This window comes from Semicossyphus pulcher, unplaced genomic scaffold, assembly GCF_022749685.1.
Source record: "Semicossyphus pulcher isolate SPU_LCO1_2020_fin unplaced genomic scaffold, fSemPul1.0.p SCAF_13, whole genome shotgun sequence".
Taxonomy (NCBI): Eukaryota; Metazoa; Chordata; class Actinopteri; order Labriformes; family Labridae; genus Semicossyphus; species Semicossyphus pulcher.
Genome location: NW_027211637.1, coordinates 11,353,977 through 11,379,319, shown reverse-complemented (window position 1 = coordinate 11,379,319; position 25,343 = coordinate 11,353,977). Strand labels below are relative to the sequence as shown.

The 25,343-nt window shown below is 37.8% G+C and overlaps 2 protein-coding genes across 3 annotated transcripts in view; one reads left to right on the top strand and one right to left on the bottom strand.

The window, feature by feature from the left end:
* Positions 1-18,718, bottom strand: part of chdh (choline dehydrogenase) — a 28,916-nt gene extending 10,198 nt beyond the window's left edge. Inside the window, exons 1-5 of the mRNA XM_069660384.1 lie at positions 18,659-18,718; positions 15,014-15,467; positions 14,464-14,694; positions 13,580-13,746; positions 12,241-12,392 (exon numbers count right to left, since the gene is read on the bottom strand). Of these exons, the coding sequence (XP_069516485.1) occupies positions 12,241-12,392; positions 13,580-13,746; positions 14,464-14,694; positions 15,014-15,438 (975 nt within the window). The 5' untranslated portion in view covers positions 15,439-15,467; positions 18,659-18,718. The remainder of the gene's footprint in view (positions 1-12,240; positions 12,393-13,579; positions 13,747-14,463; positions 14,695-15,013; positions 15,468-18,658) is intronic.
* Positions 18,719-18,812: 94 nt separating this feature from the next.
* LOC138589845 (uncharacterized) lies at positions 18,813-25,198 on the top strand. Of its 2 annotated transcripts, none has more exons than XM_069660310.1 (9): positions 18,813-18,985; positions 19,091-19,115; positions 21,151-21,264; positions 22,099-22,205; positions 22,361-22,493; positions 22,746-22,778; positions 23,018-23,119; positions 23,416-23,645; positions 23,974-25,198. In XM_069660310.1, the coding sequence occupies exons 1-9, from the start codon at positions 18,923-18,925 to the stop codon at positions 24,403-24,405; spliced, it is 1,239 nt and encodes a 412-aa protein (XP_069516411.1). In that variant the 5' UTR covers positions 18,813-18,922; the 3' UTR covers positions 24,406-25,198. The 2 variants fall into 2 exon arrangements, with proteins under 2 accessions (XP_069516411.1, XP_069516410.1); XM_069660309.1 differs by having other exon boundaries at positions 23,371-23,645.
* Positions 25,199-25,343: the final 145 nt, after the last annotated feature.

The window sequence follows — 25,343 nt, the reverse complement described above, 5'->3', positions numbered from 1 at the left end:
TTATTTCCCTTTGAAATTGGAAGATGTCCAGCAGTGCCTTCAGCTCAGAACTCGCAGAAACCAGTGGAACCCAGGTACACCCATCTACTGTCTGGAGAAGTCTAGCCAGAAGTGGTCTTAATGAAAGAGTTGCAGCCAAAAAGCCATACATCCGACATGGAAACATGGCCAAGCGACTCAACTATGCACAAAAACATAGGAACTGGGATGCAGAAAAACCCCAAACATATAGCCAATGTCATTAAGAACTGTCTTCAGCGAAAAAGAATAACAAGAAGTCCTGGAAGTGATGGTATGGCCCCCACAGAGCCCTGATCTCAACTTCATCGAGTCTGTCTGGGATTACATGAAGAGACAGTAGGATTTGAGGAAGCCCACATCCACAGAAGATCTGTGGTTCATTCTCCAAGATGATTGGAACAACCTACAAGCCAAGTTCCTTCAACAACTGTGTGCAAGTGTACCTAGAAGAATTGATGCTGTTTTGAAGGCAAAGGGTGGTCACACCAAATATTGATTTGATTTAGATTTCTCTTCTGTTCATTCACTGCATTTTTTTAATTGATGAAAATAAACACTATTAACACTTCCATTTTTGAAAGCATTCTTAGTTTGCAGCATTTTTTCACACCTGCCTAAAACTTTTGCACAGTACATAACATTACAGTATATTGAAATCTTACTAAGTATGTTAACATACTAACGGATTATGTACTTATTTAAAATATGTTAAAAGTACATCTATTACAGGCTTTCATATCATAATTGTAAGTACATTTTGATCAATATTCAAACAATTGCAATATAGTATACTTTTAATAAATACATTTTAGTGATATACACTTTTAGTTTAATGTTAGTATAATATATTAAAGTACACATTTTAGAGACTTGTTTCAAACATATTTATTGTATATTTTCAGGAAGTGTGTTAAAAGCATAACAATATACAAAAGCGTACTTCAACAAAATTCACTTTTGATATGGTCTGTGAAAACTTACTTTAGTGTGCATCTAATAAATTAGTGCACAAATAAAGGCTATAATTAGCAGATTTTTTAAAAATGAACTTTGAAAATACCTGAGAAGTATACTTAAACATCATTAAATCACTGATAAGTTGAAAAATATTTTACTATTTGTGTATAACAGAAAATATTTGATAAAGCAAAATTTAAATTTGAATTGCATTCTCTTGAAATACTTCATATTGCTTTAATCAATTTCACATTAATTACAGCATACCTAAGCAAGTTGACTTTGATGGTGCTGACTCTGAGCTTTGAGAAGTCAAATGCCTCTTAATGCCCTGTTTTGATGCCCTATCCCGTTTAAGTTAAGTACTCCTGACTTAATATCAGGAGATGAACAAACAAAGATGCTCTGTAGCAATCAAACTGATTCTGACGTGACCATTCAATTGCGGTGATTCTGCATCATTAGAAAATGAAAATGAAAAAACAAAAAAATTGACTTTGAGAAAAGACAAGGAAACAGACATACAAACACAGAATTAGACAAGACACAGCATGGCTCATTTTTTGCTAACCAATGGAGAAACTAGGTTAATCTTAAAAGTCAGATATGATTACTAGCCTAAATGTCACCTTTCTATGACTGATTTGATTAGGCTGTATAGCCTAAAACCAATAGACTATACACGTATGAAGCAAATGCAAATTCTGAGGATCCTAGGGTATATCAATAAAAGATGATTTTTGGATTATTATAATTAATTCAGTCAAAAATGTCTATTAAATTATGTGACAATATTGTGTAAAGAAGTCTGTTGGTCATGTAATACTATATGCAAAATATATAATATGAAGAATAATAAAAGTTATTATGCGATATAATGATATATAATTATCATAACTTGTTATATGATGTTATTTGTCTTAATCTAACACATTTACACCGATCAGGCCCCATTCTAAGTGTGGTGTTGAAGAGCTGGCTCCACTAGTTGCCTGTTAGGGGCTGGTGTCATCAGAGGGTGAAATGAACAGTCAAATGACTCAATTTTATGATAACAGTCTTCTGTATATTTTTATGTTTAACTTAGGATGCTTCGATTACTTATTGTAAGTAAGAACTGTATTTAAATATCCAGTCCAAATTTGGTGACATTTTGATGTTTACTACCAGAGATGCATATAAAAAGACATATGCTAGCTATAGAAGTCTTAATTTTCACTATTTTCGGTTAGATTAAAAAAACAAACAACCCAAAAAACTATTTTCCAATTAAAAAGTTAATACAACCATGCATTTCATACACTAGACTGTGCTTTGTTCTTCTTTGGGGATTTGTTTTTCTACTATATAGCCATGAGTGTTAGCTTAGTTCATGAAGGGAATTTCACTTTGCATAGCAGCCTCTTGAAATCAGTTTATGAATGTATATGTGAAAGGAAGAATGCATGAACATATCAAAAAACAAGCACAGTCCATTTCCCATTTCTCTCCTGTTTTGGACTTTTTATGAGATATAGATGTATGGCAAATGTTGATTCTGAAAGACTTTGAGCATACAGGCTGTGTATGTCAAGTCAGCTGAATAAAATTAAACCTTAAGCAGTGCTGTCCACGAAAAAAATGAAACTCCCTGTAGTATTGGCCATAAAGTGTAGCCGCTTAAGCGACAGCATCTCAAACGTCATCAGCTCAATTTTCACACGTTGTTTAGATAAACTTATCGCACATTTTGAATCTAAATAGTTACTTTCTTCCCTAAGAAATATATTGAAATTAATTAAGTGAAATATGAAAGTCCGATAGCAAAATTTAATGAAGCTTCAGCCTGCTTTCAGCATTGATACCACTTAGTCAAATACCTTCCTAATATTATACTGCAAAATGAATTGCGAAAATAAACAACATTGACATTGATTGATTGACAACTGGTTGAGGCAGTTTTTGATTCAGAGGATTGTGAGTCTTTAGAATGACATTAAAAAATGATTGATTATGTCATATTATATTATTTGTTTGTTGCTTGTGTTATTAGGTTAAACAATGTCATAATACTATATATAATGTTTATGATAAGTATTCTCAGTAGTAGCACCCTGTCACTTAGAAAGACAAGGGGACAATCCTTACATGACAACTTGTTACTCCACTCAACAGCTCAATCTTCTAGCTCCACCTCCCCACCATGAACATAAACAGGACTTTCAAGAAGAATAAACTCCCCTAAGCAGCTGTAATAAGCCCTTTTTTAAGTTGCGGTTCCGCCACAGCACCAAAACAAAGTTCTGTTGTTGTGCCACCTTTGCCATTTTACAATGACCCAAGCAGTATCCCAGTGTGTGTTTACAGATATCTTCAACACCTCTGTGGAGAAATGCCTGGTGCCAGCCCGTTTTATGTCTCTTGTGGGTATGTCTGCTGAATGATACTACCCATTGTCATCATGATATTACCTCTTGGTTTGTAAATTCCCATTTACAAGAATCAACTTTGGCATCATGGCCGTTGTCATTTGGTTATTTTTTAAAGTGGAGCTAAAAGTGTCTGTAGGAACTATTTATCTGTTGTTAGTATTTAGCTGTGTATTTAGTCTACCAATAATAAGTCATATTGTTTGTTAGATTATTCTCTGAGCTTGCTTTATTTAGATTAGATTTTTGATAATATTGAGTTTGATTTAAATTTAGTTTAGATTTTTCGGACAAATGGCAAATACAGTGACGATTTGGACGGCAGGGTGGATAATCATTTCTATGTCTTTATCCAGGTTGACAGGTGGTCGTGGTAATGACTTGTCAATCACAGGCATCCTCAAGCATCCAATGCATTATTGTCTTTTTTACCCTAAATGGGACCATAATTTACTAAATAAACATTAGGCTGTGTTGATCAAGTCTTTAAAAAATAGCGATTGAGAGAATAAGCTCATTAGAAAAATGTTTACTGAGGTGATAATAAACAAAGAACGCTACTTTACTCATCTAGCCTCAGATAAGCCATTGATTCAAGGCACTACCGCACTAGCATCACTTACAAAACAAAGAGACTGCATCCACTTCTTACACACTGTAGGTTTTGTCTATAGGTGTGAGAATGCACATATTGGGCAGAAAAAACAGGAGATCGCATACCTGCTCCCATTAACCTCTGTAACTTAAAAGGATAGTTCAGTTTGTTCGAAGTGGGGGTTGTATGAGATACTTACCTATAGTAACAGGGCTTTTCCTGCATAGAGAAATTTTTGGCGCCCTCCAAAGAGGTTTAAGCCAGCGTCAAAGGAAAATCACCAGCGCCAAAATCATATGAATTAAGAATGAAAAAACCAAACATCAAATTACCTCTGCATATGTTTCTGTAATTTATCAAACAGCTGTTTAACAAGCAGAATGTCAATTAAAATAACAGGCCTTTAACTTCCAGCTGTCAACTCTTCTCTAATCCACAGCCACTTTATTTTACACATGTGGCTGATGCTGCATTTTTTCACTGAAGCTGCATTCTACATTCCTACAACACCCAGCGTGCATTGCGCCTCTCTCTATGAAAGGAACGGCCCAGCGAGGGCGTGGTTACATAGGGAAGTTATTGGTCTGCACGAGAAGTCTGCCTGTTTGTTATGTTCGTTCTTTCGACCAGAAAAGTTGGTCAACATAGGGGGTAATTCACTCGTCTCAAGGTCGAATTCACAAAGCACATTGCCATGATAATATTCAAGCACAAACACGGCCACAAAATTTCGCAGATCTGGGGTCCGTTTCAGAAAGCGGGTTTAGTGAAAACCCAGAGTTTCTTAACCCTGAAATGAGGGAAACCTTGGGTTTGCCGTTCCAGAAAGAGAGGTAACTTTGACTCTGAGTTGGTTACTATGGTAAATGTGTCTGTGAACCTAACCTGGTCGCGAGCAGGTTTTCTTCAGGGAAACTCAAAGTTTCGCTCTGTCTCCTCCCTCTAGAATATAAAACCCTCATTCGACTTCCTCATTCATTCAGCCCGTCTCATGCGTGTGTTTGAGTGGTTATCGAACTAAAAAAAAAACGTTGCGTCTCTGTGGTGCTCTGACCCCTCTGCAAAAGTCTTTTATAATTATGATTAAAAAAAATCAAAAGACAAATCTGTGTCAAAGTCATCATTTTTAGATTTTCAAATAAGACGCCGTAAGTTATTGGAATTATTATTATTTTTTTTTAACTAACACAATTCAGTTTAATCAACATGAATTATAATGTATGTGAAGTCAGCATCATGTAAGGGATAGAGCTAATGCACATTAAAACAGCCACTGAATGATATTTCATGAGTTTAATATTTAAAATATGATTGAAGTGAGGTTCAGCCATGAGCCTGTTCTGCCTGAGCCGCACCTTTGATAATGTTGTGGTGTTTTATTTCTAACTGCTTCCATTTACGTTTTTCTTCCGCTGAATTGCTCCTAAATTAATATAAATATTAGCTTCCGGTCGTGATTAAGTATTAAATAAATAGACCAGTTCAAACTTGCAAATTTACTCGAGCAGCAGTTTCTTCCCAGCGGTTTGTTATTGTTTTGTGTCTGATTGTGGAGAGAAGCTGTCTGCAGCTCCACTCTCTGCTGTGCGGTGCCGACGGACCTCAACTGCATGCACAGATCGATGAGGAGACTGTAAAGTCCAGACTTGACAGGTGTTTACTAGTATTACTCTCTGTAATGCAGCTTTATGTTTTTTAAATGAGCGCGCAACAGCAGCTCGTCCATATAATAATCCCCTTCCTCCATAACGGCTCTGGACATGTGGAAAAAGTGTGCACGTGTGCCGAGGTTGAGCATAATAATTAACAGATGTTTTTACAGACTAATACAATTTTTGATCACACAAAAGGTGGAATTTTCATCATGATCAATGTAAATTCAGAGCCTGATAGCCCTTATATAATGAACAAAAATATAAACACTTTTGTTTTTGCTCCCATTTTTCATGAGCTGAACTCAAAGATCTAAGACTTTTTCTTATACATAAAAGGCCTATTTCTCTCAAATATTGTGCACAAATTTGTCTAAGTCTTTGTTAGTGAGCACTTCTCCTTTGCGGAGATAATCCATCCACCTCACAGGTGTGGCATATCAAGATGCTGATTAGAAAGCATGATTATTGCACAGGTGTGCCTTAGGCCGGCCACAGTAAAAGGCCATTCTAAAATGTGCAGTTTTACTGTATTGGGAGGGTCCGGGGGAGTCAGAAAACCAGTCAGTATCTGACCATTTGCCTCACTCAGTGCAACACATCTCCTTCGCATAGAGTTGATCAGTTTTTTGATTGTGGCCTGTGAAATGTTGGTCCACTCCTCTTCAATGGCTGTGCGAAGTTGCTGGATATTGGCAGAAGTGGAACACGCTGTCGTATATGCCGATCCAGAGCATCCCAAACATGCTCAATGGGTGACATGTCTGGTGAGTATGCTGGCCATGCAAGAACCAGTATGTTTTCAGCGTCAAGGAATTGTGTACAGATCCTTGCAACATGTGGCCGTGCATTATCATGCTGCAGGTGATGGTCGTGGATGAATGGCACAACAATGGGCCTCAGGATCTCGTCACGGTATCTCTGTGCATTCAAAATTCCATCAATAAAATGCACCTGTGTTCGTTGTCCATAACATACACCTGCCCGTACCATAACCCCACCGCCACCATGGGCCACTTGATTCACAACGTTGACATCAGCAAACCGCTCACCCACACAACGCCATACACGCTACACGCTGTCTGCCATCTGCCCTGTACAGTGAAAACCGGGATTCATCCGTGAAGAGAACGCCTCTCCAAAGTGCCAGACGCCATCAAATGTGAGCATTTGCCCACTCAAGTCGGTTACGACGACGAACTGCAGTCAGGTCGAGACCCCGATGAGGATGACGAGCATGCAGATTACTCCCTGAGACGGTTTCTGACAGTTTGTGCAGAAATTCTTTGGTTATGCAAACCGATTGTTGCAGCAGCTGTCTGGGTGGCTGGTCTCAGACGATCTTGGAGGTGAAGATGCTGGATGTGGAGGTCCTGGGCTGGTGTGGTTACACGTGGTCTGCGGTTGTGAGGCCGGTTGGATGTACAACCAAATTCTCTGAAACGCCTTTGGAGACGGCTTATGGTAGAGAAATGAACATTCATTTCACGGGCAACAGCTCTGGTGGACATTCCTGCAGTCATCATGCCAATTGCACGCTCCCTCAAAACTTGCGACATCTGTGGCATTGTGCTGTGTGATAAAACTGCACATTTTAGAGTGGCCTTTTATTGTGGCCAACCTAAGGCACACCTGTGCAATAATCATGCTGTCTAATCAGCATCTTGATATGCCACACCTGTGAGGTGGATGGATTATCTCCGCAAAGGAGAAGTGCTCACTAACACAGATTTAGACAAATTTGTGCACAATATTAGAGAGAAATAAGCCTTTTGTGTACATAGAAAAAAGTCTTAGATCTTTGAGTTCAGCTCATGAAAAATGGGAGCAAAAACAAAAGTGTTTATATTTTTGTTCTGTGTAGTACTGCGACACAGCTCCCACCACCTGATGTTCGTGCTGGTGTTTTTGAATTGGAACAAATTTGCCCCGAATGTTTGCATAACATGAGTCATTGAAATACCAAAGGTGTCACAGGGGATGGGCTTCCTGGATTGAGGAAGTGTAGTTTAGAAAGCTCCCTGGCCTCCGTTAGATGGCGCGTTTTACGTAGTCTGGCGTAGGTTTTGCAGAGAAGCAGATAACACCCTCCAAAGGCACAGAGCGAAATGGTATTTTTGTTGTACCATAATGGCATTAGCTCCCCATAATAGCATGATGGGACTAAGGTTGAAAATTGGCGAATTTGCACTTTAAGGCCAAGAACGCACCTGACACGACAATCTCCTGTTGTGTGTTTTAATTGTGAAAGGGCAACTACGGAAATTGTCCCGACCTGAATCTCCGGACAATGTTAGCTAGTGAAGCTTTTAGAAGACCATCAGATCACCTGTAAGGTTTTTCTCCAGCAGGAAACCCCGTGGTAGGGCGCTGAGGATCTCTTCATCCCCGCGTTGGTTTTTGATTAACGGTTTCTTTCTTTGACAAGAATATATCTTGGCACCAGGTCACCACTCAAAGTGCTGCTGCATGAAAACGTCAGCAACAGCAACATGACGCCTATCTGAAAGTTAATTATCAATATACTGTGGTTGCCAGTACATTTTCTGGCGATCAGTTGACTAATTGTTTAAGATTCACTTATACTTTTTATGTGTAAATGGTACATGGTAAATGGACTGTATATGGGTCAATGACGTGACGCCTTTTTTTGGTGTCTATGTGGTTAAATGAAATTTAAAAGGGTTAAAATAAAATAAAAAACTTAAAAATGACTTTAAAGCAATCACTTTTTTAAGGCCCTAATGCTTAATTTCTGTTTTTGATCAATTTTGATACAATACTGTGTGGATTATGTCAAAAATGTCAATGTGGTGTAACCAAAATAAATTGTACCAAAAAATTAGACTTGATTAAAAAAGGTGAAATTCTAAATAAAATACCCTAAAAACTAGTTTGGAATAATCTTACATTAGTAATATTCAATAGTAAATCAAAATTATGGAACATCATCTTTCAGATTTTTATAAATAATTTGGGGAAACGTGTCAGTCATGTCAACTTACTTAAATGTCAAGGCGGTGTAACCAGCCTTTAAGAAGCCATTTTGTCATATTGTGCAAGAAGACTGTGTGAGAGGAAATGAAATCACAAAGAAGGACCCCTGATGATCCTAACTGCTGGATGCAAGTTCATTACTCTCTTAAAAATACGGAAAATTTGACAGAATAAGGCAACAGTCAGGTATGTTTCAAGGTACATGTCAAATGGTATGACCTTAGAAACACGTTGATAATACATCATATTTATAAAAATGTGTATTTACTTTAAAAATAATGTTTGAAATGTTCACACTAAGGCAATGTGCTTGCATAGGTGTCCATGATAATGCCTGTAAAATTAGATTTTAAAGTAAAATGTCAAATGGTGTAACCAGTTACACCATTTGACTCCTATCACAATCCTTTCAGTTTGAGGTCACTTTTGTAAAAATATCAGTAGTTTATTCTGCTGATTAAAGATGTAATATAAAGTCACTTATTATGTGAAACTATTTTAAAGTTTTCAGTGTTATATTTTTTTAAAAATTGGTGATTTATCCACAATTTTATTAGCAAAGCTCTGTAAGGCTAGGATTAAATTGCAAAAAGACAAGAAAATGTATTTATGTATTAATTTATTTCTAAGTTTAGAGTTTTAAACTTTATTCGCAGTAATGTGTTATGTTACTTAAACATTGAAATTAAATAAAATAAAAACATTGATTTCAGTCGACCTTGTTTACTGTCATGATATGATTTTTAGTGTCAATTTCTTTGACAAACAATGGCCTTGGACTGTAGAAGCAACATGGTCAGTTGGTGTAACCGATTTGTGTCAATTGGCGTAACCAGTATTTTTCATAAAAATATCAAAATATACAGGAAAATTCATTTGGAATAAAATGTTATCCCCTATTGCAGTGGAATAACATGTGTTTTTGTTTTTTTTACATAATTTGTCACAAAATATTTAGAAAACCGAGTTGAGCATATGTCTCACCCAATTTTGCAAAAATTCATACAAAATGTATTTATAGATAATCCTAAAAAAAAAATCTCATGATGCTTTTATAACTGAGTTATTATTTCTATGAGCACCTTTACATACGCACTAGCTGAATTAAATATTTAATATTTCTCATTATTTGGTGGTTACACCACTTGACATTTTCAGGTGCATTTAGTCTTTCCTCATGTATAAATGATATAAATATAATTTCAAATGACATGAAACAAACATATATATGAAATCTACATTTTACCAAACCTGATAAATGCTTTTAAAACAAGTTTTGAAAAGGTTTTTGAATACTCATCTTGCCCATTATTTGTCACTGACTCCTATAGCACTTTTCTAGTCTTTGCAACCACTCAAAGCTGCTTTTACACTACATATCACATTCAGCTATTCAGCTACACACATTCATACACTGATGGCAGAGGGTGCTATGAAAAGTGCCCACATCACATTCATACCCGTTGGCCATACCACCGGGAGCAATTTGGGGTTCAGTGTCTTGCCCAAGGACACTTCAACATGTAGCCTGAGGGAGCTGGGGATTTAACCTCCGACCTCCCGATTGAAAGATGACCGACTCTACCACTGAGCCACAGCCGCGTGTAAAGTCTAAATTTGTACAGTTAGCCTACTAATTACTTATTTTATTAATGTAGTAAAAAGTAGGTAAAATATTTCCCTCTGAAATGTTACTGAGTAGAAGTAGGAAGTTGCATGAAATGTAAAGTGTAGTACTCGAGTTAATGTATTTTTCCGCCACCTCCACCTCACTTCTCCAAACTCCACATCCCTTTCCCTTTAACTCACTTCAATCCCTTCTTCAAATGATCTGTGTAATACATTTTTTTTAACTAGTTTTGTAAATTGGGTTTTCATTTACTCTTGTAAATTTACTGAAGCATGATAGACATTTTACCAAATGATCAGAAATAACTGGAAAATGCATAGAATTCTGTAAAATAAGGCAACACAGACTTATTGCCTTTATTGTACACGGATCGATTATGCTGTTGTGCACCCTGAGTACGTGTACTACACACAGTGAATGCCACTGTGAGTTAATTGTTAATTGTTCATTTTTTTTTTCTCATTTTGATGTACTATTGCAGCAGAAATGTCTTACACACGCCCACATATAGGCCTGATGTACATATTGTTCAGTCTATTTGTATGGTCTATAGCAGTGGGTCTCAACTGGTCTTACCCCAGGGCCCTCCGCCACCTCCTTAATGACATTGCAACCCAAATTTCTAAAACTTTTCAACCACTCAAATTAATTTAATGAAAAATGTTGCAGTTTGGACCTGAGACCAAACAAAACCATCACAGTATGTCAACATCATAAAACGCAACGGTATAATAGTGTAACGTCTCCCTAGACACAAAGCCTGAAGGACAGAGGTCGCGGTTTGGGAACACTAACAAAAACACTGCGCTAGTTCAAAAAAGATTCAAACATTTAAAAAAAAAGATTCAAAAAAAGATTAAAAAGCCCTTTTGGGTTACCTAAAAGATTAGGGTGGGTATAAAACTCCCCACAGCCACCCACTGACTCTACCAAAAAAAAAGACAGATAAACAAAAAGCTTGGACTCAAAACAAATGAGAAGTGGGAGTCACAGGACAGGGGGAAACAAAGTGGATTGGGAGAGAAAACTGGGCAAAGGAATAATTTCTGTTTAAAGTCACTCAATTCAAATTTTCATTGGAAACAAAAAAAACAGAGCCAACTGAAGGTGTAGACCCTGTGGAGACAAAAACTAAACTGAAAAGGGAAACCCCAACCTCCTAATTTAGCCGCAGCAGGGAAATCTGACTGACTTTGGATCTCTGTCAAGCAAAATGACAAAATGGCAGTGCATAAGAGGAAAATATTCCCCTCTATATTTCATTTAATTAAGTCTTTTTTCAATAAAATAAAGTCAAAGTGCAATATAAATGTTTCAAGTTTCAAGAATGTAAATGTAACTGTAGCTGGGATTACCTAATCAGTGGATACATGGAGTGTAAATAAACTACACTACTACTGGACGCAGGTCATAGGAAAGCCATGTCCTTCAAAATAAAAGCACAGCACAGACCTTTTGCCACAACTTTGCTTTTTTTCAAGAACACATCCGCAACCCACTGATGGGTCCTGACCCACCAGTTGAGCACAACGGGTCTATAGGAATAGAGTTTCGAGAGTATCTAGCTTCCGTATCTTGACGTATTTCCGAGCCAACTTATGTTTTGTCGTCTGTCTTTAGAAAGATGCTGTGGACAGTTGTATGCTCAGTGACGCTTGAAATCAGGAGACATAATGGTGTGCAATTAATCTGCATCAGTATATTTGACGTGTTATTTTTTCTATAATTAATTAATTGAAATTAGGTGCTATATTGACAGCCCTATGCATTACTTTTCAGTTTATTTCAACTGCTGTTTATTTGCTTTATATTTTTATGTATGTATTTTTTCTGTACCAAAACAAGTTTCATTCATCTACAAATGTACTTAGCATAAACTCTGAGACTCGATCAGTATCAAAGTATTAGATTGATCAGTATCAGTATGTTTCCCATCTTCTTTTCTATCTTTCATATCGATGGGAATTCTATGCAAATTACCTGTTTCTTCTGACCATTTTGTGTGTACTCTACGCCCACTGCATGGTTGCCTTCAAACAGGATCTTGGTGGTAAGGCAGTGGACATCGGTCTTCAGGTTTGGTCGACCCAAGGTGGGTCTCAGGTATGCACTGGCTGTGCTCCACCTCTTTCCTGGATAGAAATGAGCAGTGTGATGTAGGCAATATTAAAGACGGGTCCATAAACATTTTTTAATAAATGTTAATACTGCATTGAAGTTATTGACTATTCTCTATGGTGGCTCTGAAGGTGAATAGGAACAAAAACATTTCAGAAAAATCAACATTTCCAAAAACACAAGGGCAATCAAAAACAGAACAATTCACAAAACACTGGAACAATTTAGAAAACAAAACATTTCACAAAAATAGACGTTTAAGAAAACACTTTTCACAAAATGCAAGATTTCGCTGAAAAACACAAAAACATTTCATAAATGGCATTCATTTTACAAAGAATAACAAACAAACTTTACAAAGAACAGCATTTCAGAAAACACAACATTATATTTCACAAAACACCAGTACATTTCACATTTGCACAAACCTACTGCAATTACAAACTATGGAAAAGGTGGAAAAATACTTGGTTTTTTTATGGTCGTCGCACATATTGTGTAGCAACCTAAAATTATCAGTAAAAAAACCAAGGAATTTTAGTGGATGGAGTTTTACATTTTCCCGGAAAGATGAGATTGTAGCCATTACAAATGCTTGCCAGCGAAAGCAATTAACAGGGGCATTTGCAAAACATTTTTTTTGTCTTAATATATTTTTTAGATAGAGATTTGGATTTGGATTTAATACTGGATTCTGGTTCTTCAATTGCTAGCTTGCACTATCTGGCCACCTTGAATAACTGGATGGCCACTGGGGTCCTAGAAATGTAGTCCTGAAACAGAAGCCTCCTCTACTGTGTGGTTTTGTCCAATCAAAAGCAAAAAGTATTGTCCTATCTTTTCAATAATCTGAAGTGTCATGTTTTCCTAAATGTGTTTTGGAAATGTCATTTTGCTTCTGAAATGTTACGTTTTCTGATAGTCTGGGGTTTTTTGAAAAGTTGTGTTTTTGAAACGATGTATTTCGGGAAATTTAGTAGTGTGGTCACGATTATTTTTTAAATATTTTTGTGTTTTGTGAAATGTCCTGTTTTTACCTTTTGTGTCACCGAACTTTTTAATTTTTTCCTCAAACCTCAAAATCAGGTTTATTGCCAAGTAGGTTTTAACATACAAGGAATTTGACTTGGTGTTTTGATGCAAAAACAGTAAACACAGAGGTAGAATTTAAAAAGAAAAGTAGGATGCAATAGTAGGTAACCTTTATAAATGGTCATGTCCATCCAGCCCAGACCCTCCTGTTGGTATCCATTCATGTCATCAGTAAATACGTATCCTGCCTGCTGGCCTGCCTCAATAAAGGCCTTGTGAAGGGGATGTTTGGTCTTTCCTCTAGACACATGAAGAGGCCCACTGCCTCCCCTGTACCTACAGTGCAATGCAAGAAACACAAATTTATTGTGTCACAAAGAAGACAACAGTTCAATTTCAATATAAAACATATGTTTGTGGGAATAATGTATAAATGTTCAATGATATTGAATTTAATATTATAAAGATATACAATAAGAAATGCTATTAAAAGCAGAACTACTTCTCTGAAGGTTGCAAGATACATTTATGTAACGAGAAACTTAGAATCTGAGTGACAACATTACAAATGGTAAATGGCCTGTACTTATAAAGCGCTTTTCTAGTCTTTGCGACCACTCAAAGCTAATTGGCCTGTACTCATATAGCGCTTTTCTAGTCTTTGTGATCACTTAAAGCTGCATTTACAATACATATCACATTCATACACTGTTGGCAGAGGCTGCTACGTAAAGTGCCCAACTGTCAATCAGTTATCACATTCATCAATGGCTGTGCCACCGGGAGCAATTTGGGGTTCAGTGTCTTGCCCAAGGACACTTCGACATGTAGCCTGAGGGAGCTGGGGATCGAACGTCCGACCTCTTGATTGAAAGATGACCGACTCTACCACTGAGCCACAGCTATATGCTGAGATACACTGCAAGAGTTAGGCTTCCATTAAACCTTGTCCATGGATAGTAAAAAGATTAGGATAAAAGACAAAATGAACACCAACAGCCTTTGCATTAAAAAATAAGAAAAACAAGTCAAAATAGTTGTTTTAAATGGTACCGATTTTCCCCCAGCTCATGAAACTGCGCCTTCCTGAAGTAAGGAAGACAGTGTTCATAATCCCAGCCCTCTGCTCCCTCTCTCTGCCAGCGGTTGTAGTCTTCAGCATGTCCGCGGATGTACACCATGGCATTGAGTGAAGAGGACCCACCCCACACACGGCCCCTTGGCCAGTACATCACCCGGTCATCCATTTGAGCCTGAGGTAAAGTATGGTAGTACCAATTATACCTGAGGAGAAATTAAATTAAATTGAGCATAACATTGAGATGAAACCGATTCTGGAGAACAACAGTGTATTACTATACTGAGACCGTTTCCAACATGCTGAACTGGAACTTGCATCAAATCACAATAAAATCATGTTTTTTATTGTGCAATACTGGAAATCTAGTAGTAATTCTCTTTGTGGTCAAAATGTAACTTTTTTTCCATTTGCATTTAATTTGTTTGTATTTTAACACTATTTTAAATAGCCTGTTGTCATTAATGACAGTTAGGAAGGTAAAAAAAATTATAAATCTGCACTGCAATAATTTAACTACCGTACTTGTCATCACAGAGGTTGTAGGTCAACGCAGCTGGCATGTGGATCTTCCATGATAGTCGTAAGCTGCCAAGCAACATGTCCTTAGGCCCAGCCTCAAGAAGCAGGACTGACTCATGGGTATCCTCACTGAGGCGGTTGGCAAGAACACAGCCCGCTGAGCCAGCCCCAACAATGATATAACTGTAGGAGGGGTTTTTCTGATGGGTCGTGGGTGATGATGAAGCATTACAACGAGCAGCTGTGGCACTGAAGAATTGGTGATGGTTGAAGATTGAGGAGAAGAAGCCGCCACTGTTTCTGTTCCTGGGGAGAACTGTACAATGTCTCAAAGAAGTAAACAGGCCCATGCCATCTGCCATAAATCCCCGCCGCCTCTCTGTCACAACCCGTCGGGCTCCAGTGTGACCTAACGTGGCCAAAAACATCCTGGCTACCAGAGGGTTTTCTTCATTCACTGTAAATTATAAACACACATGGATGGGTACACTGGAAAACAGACTGAAAATGAAAAAAGTATATCTTATATTTGAAGCTTTATCCCAAAGACAACTGGACTTGGTTTAAGTTCTTTGTGTGCAAGTCTATATGTATATGGATGTGGCTCCCAGTTTTTCAAAGAGCTATCCCCTGAAGAACACCCTTGTGTTGAAATGTTGTTGAATTACCATGATCTGGTCATTCTTATGTTGTGGAATGAAATTTACATATGCTACACTCGTTATGTGTAATAATGTTCTATTAAGTGTGCAGCTAGAAACAGAAGACGAGCCCACACACTTGCTCAATGGCACAAAAATTTTAACAGCCTAATCGCAACATTTCAACACAATGGTCTTCTTCAGTTGATAGTTCTTTGAAAAACTGGGAGCCACATCCATATACAGTGGGGCAAAAAAGTATTTAGTCAGCCACCAATTGTGCAAGTTCTCCCACTTAAAAAGATGAGAGATGCCTGTAATTTTCATCATAGGTACACTTCAACTATGAGAGACAGAATGGGGGGAAAGAATCCAGGAAATCACATTGTAGGATTTTTAATGAATTAATTGGTAAATTCCTCAGTAAAATAAGTATTTGGTCACCTACAAACATGCAAGATTTCTGGCTCTCACAGACCTGTAACTTCTTCTTTAAGAGGCTCCTCTGTCCTCCACTCGTTACCTGTATTAATGGCACCTGTTTGAACTCGTTATCAGTATAAAAGACACCTGTCCACAACCTCAAACAGTCACACTCCAAACTCCACTATGGCCAAGACCAAAGAGCTGTCAAAGGACACCAGAAACAAAATTGTAGACCTGCACCAGGCTGGGAAGACTGAATCTGCAATAGGTAAGCAGCTTGGTGTGAAGAAATCAACTGTGGAAGCAATTATTAGAAAATGGAAGACATACAAGACCACTGATAATCTCCCTCGATCTGGGGCTCCACGCAAGATCTCACCCCGTGGGGTCAAAATGATCACAGGAACGGTGAACAAAAATCCCAGAACCACACGGGGGGACCTAGTGAATGACCTGCAGAGAGATGGGACCAAAGTAACAAAGGCTACCATCAGTAACACACTACGCCGCCAGGGACTCAAATCCTGCAGTGCCAGACGTGTCCCCCTGCTTAAGCCAGTACATGTCCAGGCCCGTCTGAAGTTTGCTAGAGAGCATTTGGATGATCCAGAAGAGGATTGGGAGAATGTCATATGGTCAGATGAAACCAAAATAGAACTTTTTGGTAAAAACTCAACTCGTCGTGTTTGGAGGAGAAAGAATGCTGAGTTGCATCCAAAGAACACCATACCTACTGTGAAGCATGGGGGTGGAAACATCATGCTTTGGGGCTGTTTTTCTGCAAGGGGACCAGGACGACTGATCCGTGTAAAGGACAGAATGAATGGGGCCATGTATCGTGAGATTTTGAGTGAAAACCTCCTTCCATCAGCAAGGGCATTGAAGATGAAACGTGGCTGGGTCTTTCAGCATGACAATGATCCCAAACACACCGCCCGGGCAACGAAGGAGTGGCTTCGAAAGAAGCATTTCAAGGTCCTGGAGTGGCCTAGCCAGTCTCCAGATCTCAACCCCATAGAATATCTGTGGAGGGAGTTGAAAGTCCATGTTGCCCAGCGACAGGCCCAAAACATCACTGCTCTAGAGGAGATCTGCATGGACGAATGGGCCAAAATACCAGCAACAGTGTGTGAAAACCTTGTGAAGACTTACAGAAAACGTTTGACCTCTGTCATTGCCAACAAAGGGTATATAACAAAGTATTGAGATGAACTTTTGTTATTGACCAAATACTTATTTTCCACCATAATTTGCAAATAAATTCTTTAAAAATCAGACAATGTGATTTTCTGGATTTTTTTTTCTCATTTTCTCTCTCATAGTTGAGGTATACCTATGATGAAAATTACAGGCCTCATCTTTTTAAGTGGGAGAACTTGCACAATTGGTGGCTGACTAAATACTTTTTTGCCCCACTGTACATATAGACTTGCATACCAATAGGCTGACAGGCACTATCATGGCAGGTATGGTCAAACATTGAAAAAGCAGCCAAGATGAAATACATCCATAAAAGACCTTATTTAAAGACAAGCAGGGAATATGCAAAGTAAATAATATTACCATACAATTATTCAAACATAGTATTTAAGTCACCTTTCAACACTGTTAAGTGTGCAAACCCTGACTTACAGAGAGGCTTTGGTTGATCTTTTTAAATATTAATTATCACTTGAGCCACACTGTCTCACTTTGTGATTCAGCCGGATAAGACCGAAATGTCACGCCTAGTTAGTTTCGAAAGAAATTCGATAATTTTCCGCAGAATAGCAATATAAAAGATTGTGTCTGGTTCTGCGTGTATCATGTCCATTCCCTGTAAAATGTTTAACAGCAGAGGCTGCAATAAAATGTCTGGCGTAAATCGTTTTTATTTTTTAGGGCTTTCGTTATCCATTTCTCCAGTGGTATACGTTATTCTTATCATTCAGGAGAAGGCGTGGATGCCTGACTAGGTCAGGGGTGTCCCATGAAAAAAAAACTCTCACACGCTGTACTATGTCTCTCAAGCTCAGCTCCGCAGCCTGAAAAGTCGGTGAATGCCCTTTATTATTAACGGATACCAAAGTAGCCACAGCAAGGGGATATAGCAGGAAGTGTGAACGTTTCACTTACATTCAACCCCATTTTAAGCCTAGTCTCTAATGTGTACGATGAAGGGACAATTTCACAACCGCTGGTTAAGTTGGCTTTAGTTAAATAGGCTGGGGTCTATAGTCTGCTAAAGTAGGCTACTTGTTACACTGAAGTTAGTGACGTTAAACACGTTACTTCTTGATTGGTACACAAGTAGCCTACACAATTTCAAATTACTCAGTAAGACATTCTCACTGTTTTTGACTTAATCGGTCGATGTTATTAGCATTGCTGACACATATTTTAGGACTTAAACATTACATTTGTCTAAATTTAACATTACGTCCGAAGCTAGGTCGTCAGCAGTGTGCCGCAGCAAATGAAAATAACGGTAACCTAACTATGTTACCTGAAACCAAGTTAGTGTCATTGTATCATTAAATGCAAACATACACAGTAAGACATTTTGGGTAGTTGCGTTTTGTATTAGAAACTCTGACCTTACCTTTAGTTTAGAACTGTAACACTGAAACTCGATCTCAGGCAATAAAGCCGAGGAAACGGTCACCGACTATAGGCGGAGCTTGGTGGGCTGTGTTTTAAAAGCACAAACAAAGTGTGGCACTGAAATCGAGGTATCATTCAAGAAGCACAGCGCAGGTAGAAAGATTGTCAGCATGCAGACAGTTTTGAAGATGCCGTAGCCTAGGTTCTAATTTGAATATTTTTTTTCTGTTCTACTTTTACATAGGACAACCGGGAGTTAAAGATGTTAGGAGTTAAACTGATTTTTTTCACCTTTGTTGCGGTAAAAGTGACATCGAATGAAATTGTAAGTAAATGTTCTCGACTTTATCAAGTTAGTTTGTTTCTGTTTTAAAGTGAAGGTAATACAAGTGATCTATTTCTGCGATCTATTTCTGTGATTTCTTTGCAGAAAACGCAGTGTCGTGAATTCCATGGTATGTTGTGATGTTCATACATACATACATACATACATACATACACACACACACATATATATATATATATATATATATATATATCAAAACACTTTTGATGTAATTTAGTCTATATCAAAACGGTTCAAGCCGTTAATGACGCCGCTCAAACGCACTGCAGCGATCTGAAAGATGTTCATTGGAAGAGCTGCAATTTCAGGAATAATGCAAATTCAAAAAGGTACATACAACATACAAAGGTCTCAAACACACAACAACAGAACGTGCTGCAAATACAAAACGTGCTGCAGAAAAGGAAACACTGCAAATACCTAAAAGATGCAAAGTTAATACCATACAAACCCACAACTAAATGCAACAAAGAAATACTACATATCCAGTCATCTCAACGAAGATGTGTTCCTCCTTAAAGGAGATCCCGAGTGATCTGGATTTTGATGACATGTATATTACAAACAACTTTACAATGGAGATCAGGGACAGCAAAAGGACAGACATTTTCAGGACTAGGCGAAGGGGGGAGACCCCGCCGGGGCAGGATGAACACAGCCCTAAGGCCAAACGTGGCCAGGTTACAGTAACAAGGTGGTTTCATACCAGATTTGTGTCCTGGTACCACAGGGCTGAACCATACTCTGTATAAGTAATCTACCTGACTTTACCCGTTGTTTTTCGCCTGCCTTTATAAAACCTTGAATTTGGCTGCGGCCATGATGGCTTTCTGGAGCTACAAGTGACCATATATGTGGACAAGGGGCAGGAGAGGACCAAGAGGTTGGCTGCGAAATTCTTAAAGTGGTTGTTTCCCACATTCCCACAGAGAGAGGTTCAAATTTGTGTTGGTATCTGACTGCGTTATTTATTAAAGAAACTCGGACACCTAGAAGATAGGTGGAGTTATAATATTCATCCCTGTAAAGTTGACGTGAATAGAGAAATTGGCTATAGAGACCAAAGCTGTTTTTTATTGAGGAACTGCAGTTTTGGCTTGTCAGGAGGCTTCATTTATTAGCCAAGAGGTTGCTGCTTGGGCTGACCCTTCCAAAATCTCCACTCATGCCTCTGAAGATGAGCAAAAATTGGCACTGACATCCATGTCACTCCTCTCCTTAAAATGTTTTTATAATCCGAAGTATGAAGTTTGGTCAGAGCCTAATTAAATCTCCTGGCAACTGTAACATTATTGTTATTCCCTTATTGTCAAACTCCACAAGCATTCCTCTACAACAGCAGTTCCAAAACTATTTATGCAATTCACCCCCTTCTACATCCCGACTGGGTTGATATACCCCTAACCCCCGACACTTAAGAAAAAAAATGCAACATAGCCTATATATAGGCGCATTAAAGGCATTAAGTTTAATTCCGCACAAATAATCAAGATATTCACAAAATTCAACAGATCACAACAATGCGCTTTTATATTTGAAACTGAAACTACACCTCAACAAACTTGCGCACTGAACTCCTCAATTTTAAAGAGCAAAGAAGATGAGTGAGAGCAAGGAGAAAAGCTATCGCCTAAATCAAAGAGATGGTCTTTATGTCCCCTCGCACTGACTGGATATTGTTGGTGTTTTTCTGTTGCATATTTTTTTCTTGGTATGTGTTGTCTTTTGGGAACATTTGTTTTAATTTGCAGCATTTCTGTTCTTGTATTTGTTTTGTTTTCTCCGAATTGAAATCTTTTTGGCCATTGCAGCTCCATGGCCCTTGTCAGCCACCGTACAAAAGGGTAATGTTTGTCAATGCAGAGACAAATTCTTTATGCTCGCAGACAATGTTTTGTACTGTTAGATTTATTTATACTCTGTAAAGCATTCAGCTTTGTTTTTAGCATTGTTTTTACATTGTGCGGTTTCTAGAGTGTAAACACTAAATGTAAAAAGTAGTAGTAGTATTTGTACTAGTAGTACTATTTAATTGACAGCTGAAATAAACTGTGACTGCAGATTACATTTCGGGGAATAATAATGTACAAAATATCAATGTGAAGAAATTGTACATTAAGTACCATTGTTATCTCTTGTTCCAGATTTTCCTCCTAGCAATAATACCTCTCCATCTTTCCTGGCGGACTTAAAGGTGGAGCTGGTGACATTAGGGGGAAAAGATATGCTATGCATAAGCTGGGCAATCAACATTGATGGTTAGTTCCCAATGGAAACCCATTGATTATGTTAAAAGATTACGAAACAGTTTTGCACACAAATGATACAGTTTTCTTTCAGCATTTTCAGCTTTTGTCATGGAATATATACTGTATCTATACCTTGAATGCAAGAAAGTAGCGCACTGTGGTACACTGATAATGACTGATTGTCTTTTCTAACAATGGAAGTTGGTACAGCTTTAGTGTCACATAATAGGATATTTCCCAGACACACTTCATTAATGTGTCAATCACTACCTTTTAGTGGACAAACTGAGGAAGTCACTGTATTCATACAATAACTACTTTCCTCTGACATCATGCTCAGGGTGGAAAGCTCAGATGCTGTAATGATGTTGTACTACGCAATTCTGGGTTTGCAATTTTAAAAAAACAACAACAACAAAGAAATCTAGCAAATTGCTATAATATCCCTTCTCTCAATTGATTAGTATCTGTTAAGACAATGCATAATGAAAATCTAGAGGGACATCAGCAATGGTTTCTGTGTGAATATAGTGAATGTTGTTACTGTTTTAAAACATATTATTATGCACTGTGAAGGCTAATTATGTATTAGCTGATACACATGCTGGCACAACATATTTGTTAAGGATGATATCAGCCAATGTATCAGCCTAGCCAGGGGTCTAAAAGTAGTGACAATAGCAGCAAAAATAATAGTAACAGAAGAGCAGTAAATTTTTGTATGAATAATAGCAAAACAGGGTTAACAGACCATAACTTTACTTACAAAGTGTAAGCCTGATTGACACTCAGGGCCAATATCTAAAGGCAAATGCTGTTTCAGCAATTTTTGTCTCTCTGCAGCTAGTATTGAATATCTGACAGCCACTCGGATCATCATTAGGGGAGAACCATACCACTGTGAATACAACCCACCTTTGGCCAAGGCAGACCTAACTGGGTCAAAGCAGGTATGATAGATTGAATCATGAGCAGATTTTAATCAGTGATTGTCTGGACAGCATACATTATGATGATGATGGACATACTGACAGGTATGTAAATATGAAAAGATTAAATTCAATGCATGGATTTTTTAATTTAATTTAATTTTTTGTGGTTTTAGAAATGGTTTCAATATCTTACAAAAGCAAGCTATGGTTCTGACTTCATCCAGGCTGCCAATCTCCCTCTGCCTCCGCTGGGGAGCGGCAGCTCTTACAAATCTGCAAGTATTACAATCCCTAATCCAAAGCAGCGTAAGTTGATTTTTAAAGTCTTAACTGTGTTAATACTCAGCAACAATTTGTCAAAAACCAAAGGCAGCTTAAATATAAGGGTTCCATGATACAAATTTCTATTTTACAAGAAACTCTTGTTTTCAAGGAACAATTTGAGTCTAGTAATATTGTATTCTTGGAATCTATTATGATGGCTGACGTGTTATATAGGGGATGTGACGCAAAATCATTTGTGTTTAAACCATATTTTGTTTGGGTTTTTTTTGGCAGATTTGAAACCAAAAACTACTCAAGTTCCTACAGGTTAGCAACTCATTTGCATGTGGCTATGTATATTGAAGTATAGAACTTTATGACAAGTATGTTATTTATGATATCTCTAACATTCTTTTAGTTCCATTGCACTTGATATCACAACTTTCTGTAAGAACTGTCATTACACATGCACTGACTCAGTCCAATCTCCAAATAATTATGAAATAATTATGAAGTAAGGTATGTTTTTTGTATTTTTATTTTTGTCTGTGCTGACTTGAGAAAAGAAGCTGTCCCTCATGAAAAGAAGATGTCCCTCATGATTCCAACCTCACCAGTTTTTGGATGCCTGGCCAGTTTGATGATCCTGAGTTGCTGCTACATTATCTGTAAATACAAAACTTTTTAAATTAATATTTAGTGGAAGAGGTATCAAAATTGCAAGGCAATTTTAAACAAAAGCAAAAAGTCTTCCAACCTATTTACAGAGACATTTCTGTCACATTTTAAGGTGCTTAACTTTAACAAAATGGCTAAACATCTCCTAATATAAACTCATCATATATTTCCTTTCTAGAAAGTATAACATGTTTGACACTACTGCCTAATGCTCCTTTTTGAATATTTTCTTACTCTTCAGATAAAAGCTTTGGGGCCAACTTTGCCATTTCATTTGGCTTTAAAGGGTTTCCTACATCTCCTACCTTCCCTGTCCCTGTCCTTGTGGTGTATCCAGCTGAGAATTCAGCATTTCAGACGGCCGTGGTGGCCCTGGCAGAGTTTCTTCAGTGGCAGGGTGGCTGCAGCGTAGCTGTTGACATTTGGCAGCAGGGCAAGATTGCAGAGCTTGGGCCAATGTGCTGGCTGGCAGAACAGGCCAAGACTGCTAGTCGAGTGCTAATCATCTGCCCACAGGTGAAGATTGTTGTTTATAATATTTCTAAGCTATGTCTTGCTGTATGAATAGCAGTTATTTTAGTGCTGATCATTTTGACTGTATTCTCAGCAATATGTTGTCACCTAGTTATAAGGACACCTGTATCTGACAAGTCATTATTGTGTCATATATTAGACACTTTACTTTACTTTACTTTACTTTAGGCACTTCTACATCTAATGCAAATACAGCATGAACCTGTAGTTCCCTGTGGACAATCTTTGATATTTGGAACTATGTTGATGTATTTTCCATCTTTTCAAAATGTCAAATAAACTAAAGCAGAATTTCCTTCTCTTTTCTCAGCCATTTTCATATCCTATTCACTCCACCGGTCACTGCTTGCCAGCACCCTCCATTCCAGCTGCAGCTCAAGACCTTTACCCTTTGGTTCTCAACATGGTGGTAAGCCAGGCAAAAAGCTCCAAAGACTTTTCTAAGTTCTGGATGGTGCAGTTAGGTGAGCAATCGCAGTACAAGGGGTCTGATAATCTAGTGCCGGAATTGAGGGCCTGCAAGACTTTTTGTATCATGAAGGACTTGAACAAGCTATGCAGGAGTCTTCATGATCACAGGCAGGGTGACAATAAGATATCAGCTCAGATCTTAAGATCTGGGATAGCCTACAGTGAAAAGAGTGCAGTTAAGTTGAGGGAAGCTGTAAAAAAGATAAATGGACATCAGTCAAGTATTTTAAGAGATGGGGAACCATTGCAGTCCGTAGTCACCACAATCTGAACATTTTTAATGAAGATGTTTACATTTATGAATAATGAGGCTGTGGGAGATTAGTTGAAAACTGACTCTGTTATTATGCTTATTACTAATTTTGTATTTTATTTCTCACAAATAGCATAGGCCATAGGCCTGTGCTTATTTTAGTTCTTGTGTGTTCGTGTGTGTTTCTCTTGTGTGTGTGTGTGTGTGTGTGTGTGTGTGTGTGTGTGTGTGATGTGACAGCGCTAACCACTGCACCACCTTACAACCCTGAAAGAAACGGCTTTTGTTTATTTTTGTATCAAATAAAATATGAGCAAAACTAACCATTTTAGGATGGTTTAAGCTTCTATCAGCTGTAATTTAGATTGACACTGCCAGTCAGGAAACTTAGAGCATACTTGTGCTATATAAATGAATCAGTATTATAAACTCATCAGCATTACTGCTTCAGTGTAATGTGACATTATATCTATCAACATGGTTAAAATCATGAAACACATTGGAGTGGAGCAGGCAGGTCCCTCAGTAGGCTTATGAACTGGCTCTGACCTTCCACAAAAGGCAGAAACCTTTTCACACAAGCTAGTATTACACGTTTATGTATTATGTTTACATTTTTGCTTACCTTAGCATTTTGTTGCCATGCTCTGGAAATGTCATAATTTTCTAGAAATAAAATCTTTAAATTAGCTAAACAACATTTTTTTGTTATTTTTAGTTTTGTTCTACAGATTCAGGAAATAATGTTTTTGTTGATTATTTGTTACATTCATTTCTACATCGGATCCATTTTTATCAAATCAATCTCAGTTTGTACACATTAACATTTAGTGGAATGGTATTGAATTAAATGTTGCTTGAATTAAATCAGTACTGACTTGTTTTTTTAAGTGTAACTTATTATTTTCGCATTAAAACGACTGGAGGTTTCACTGACAATACATACTATGGCATTT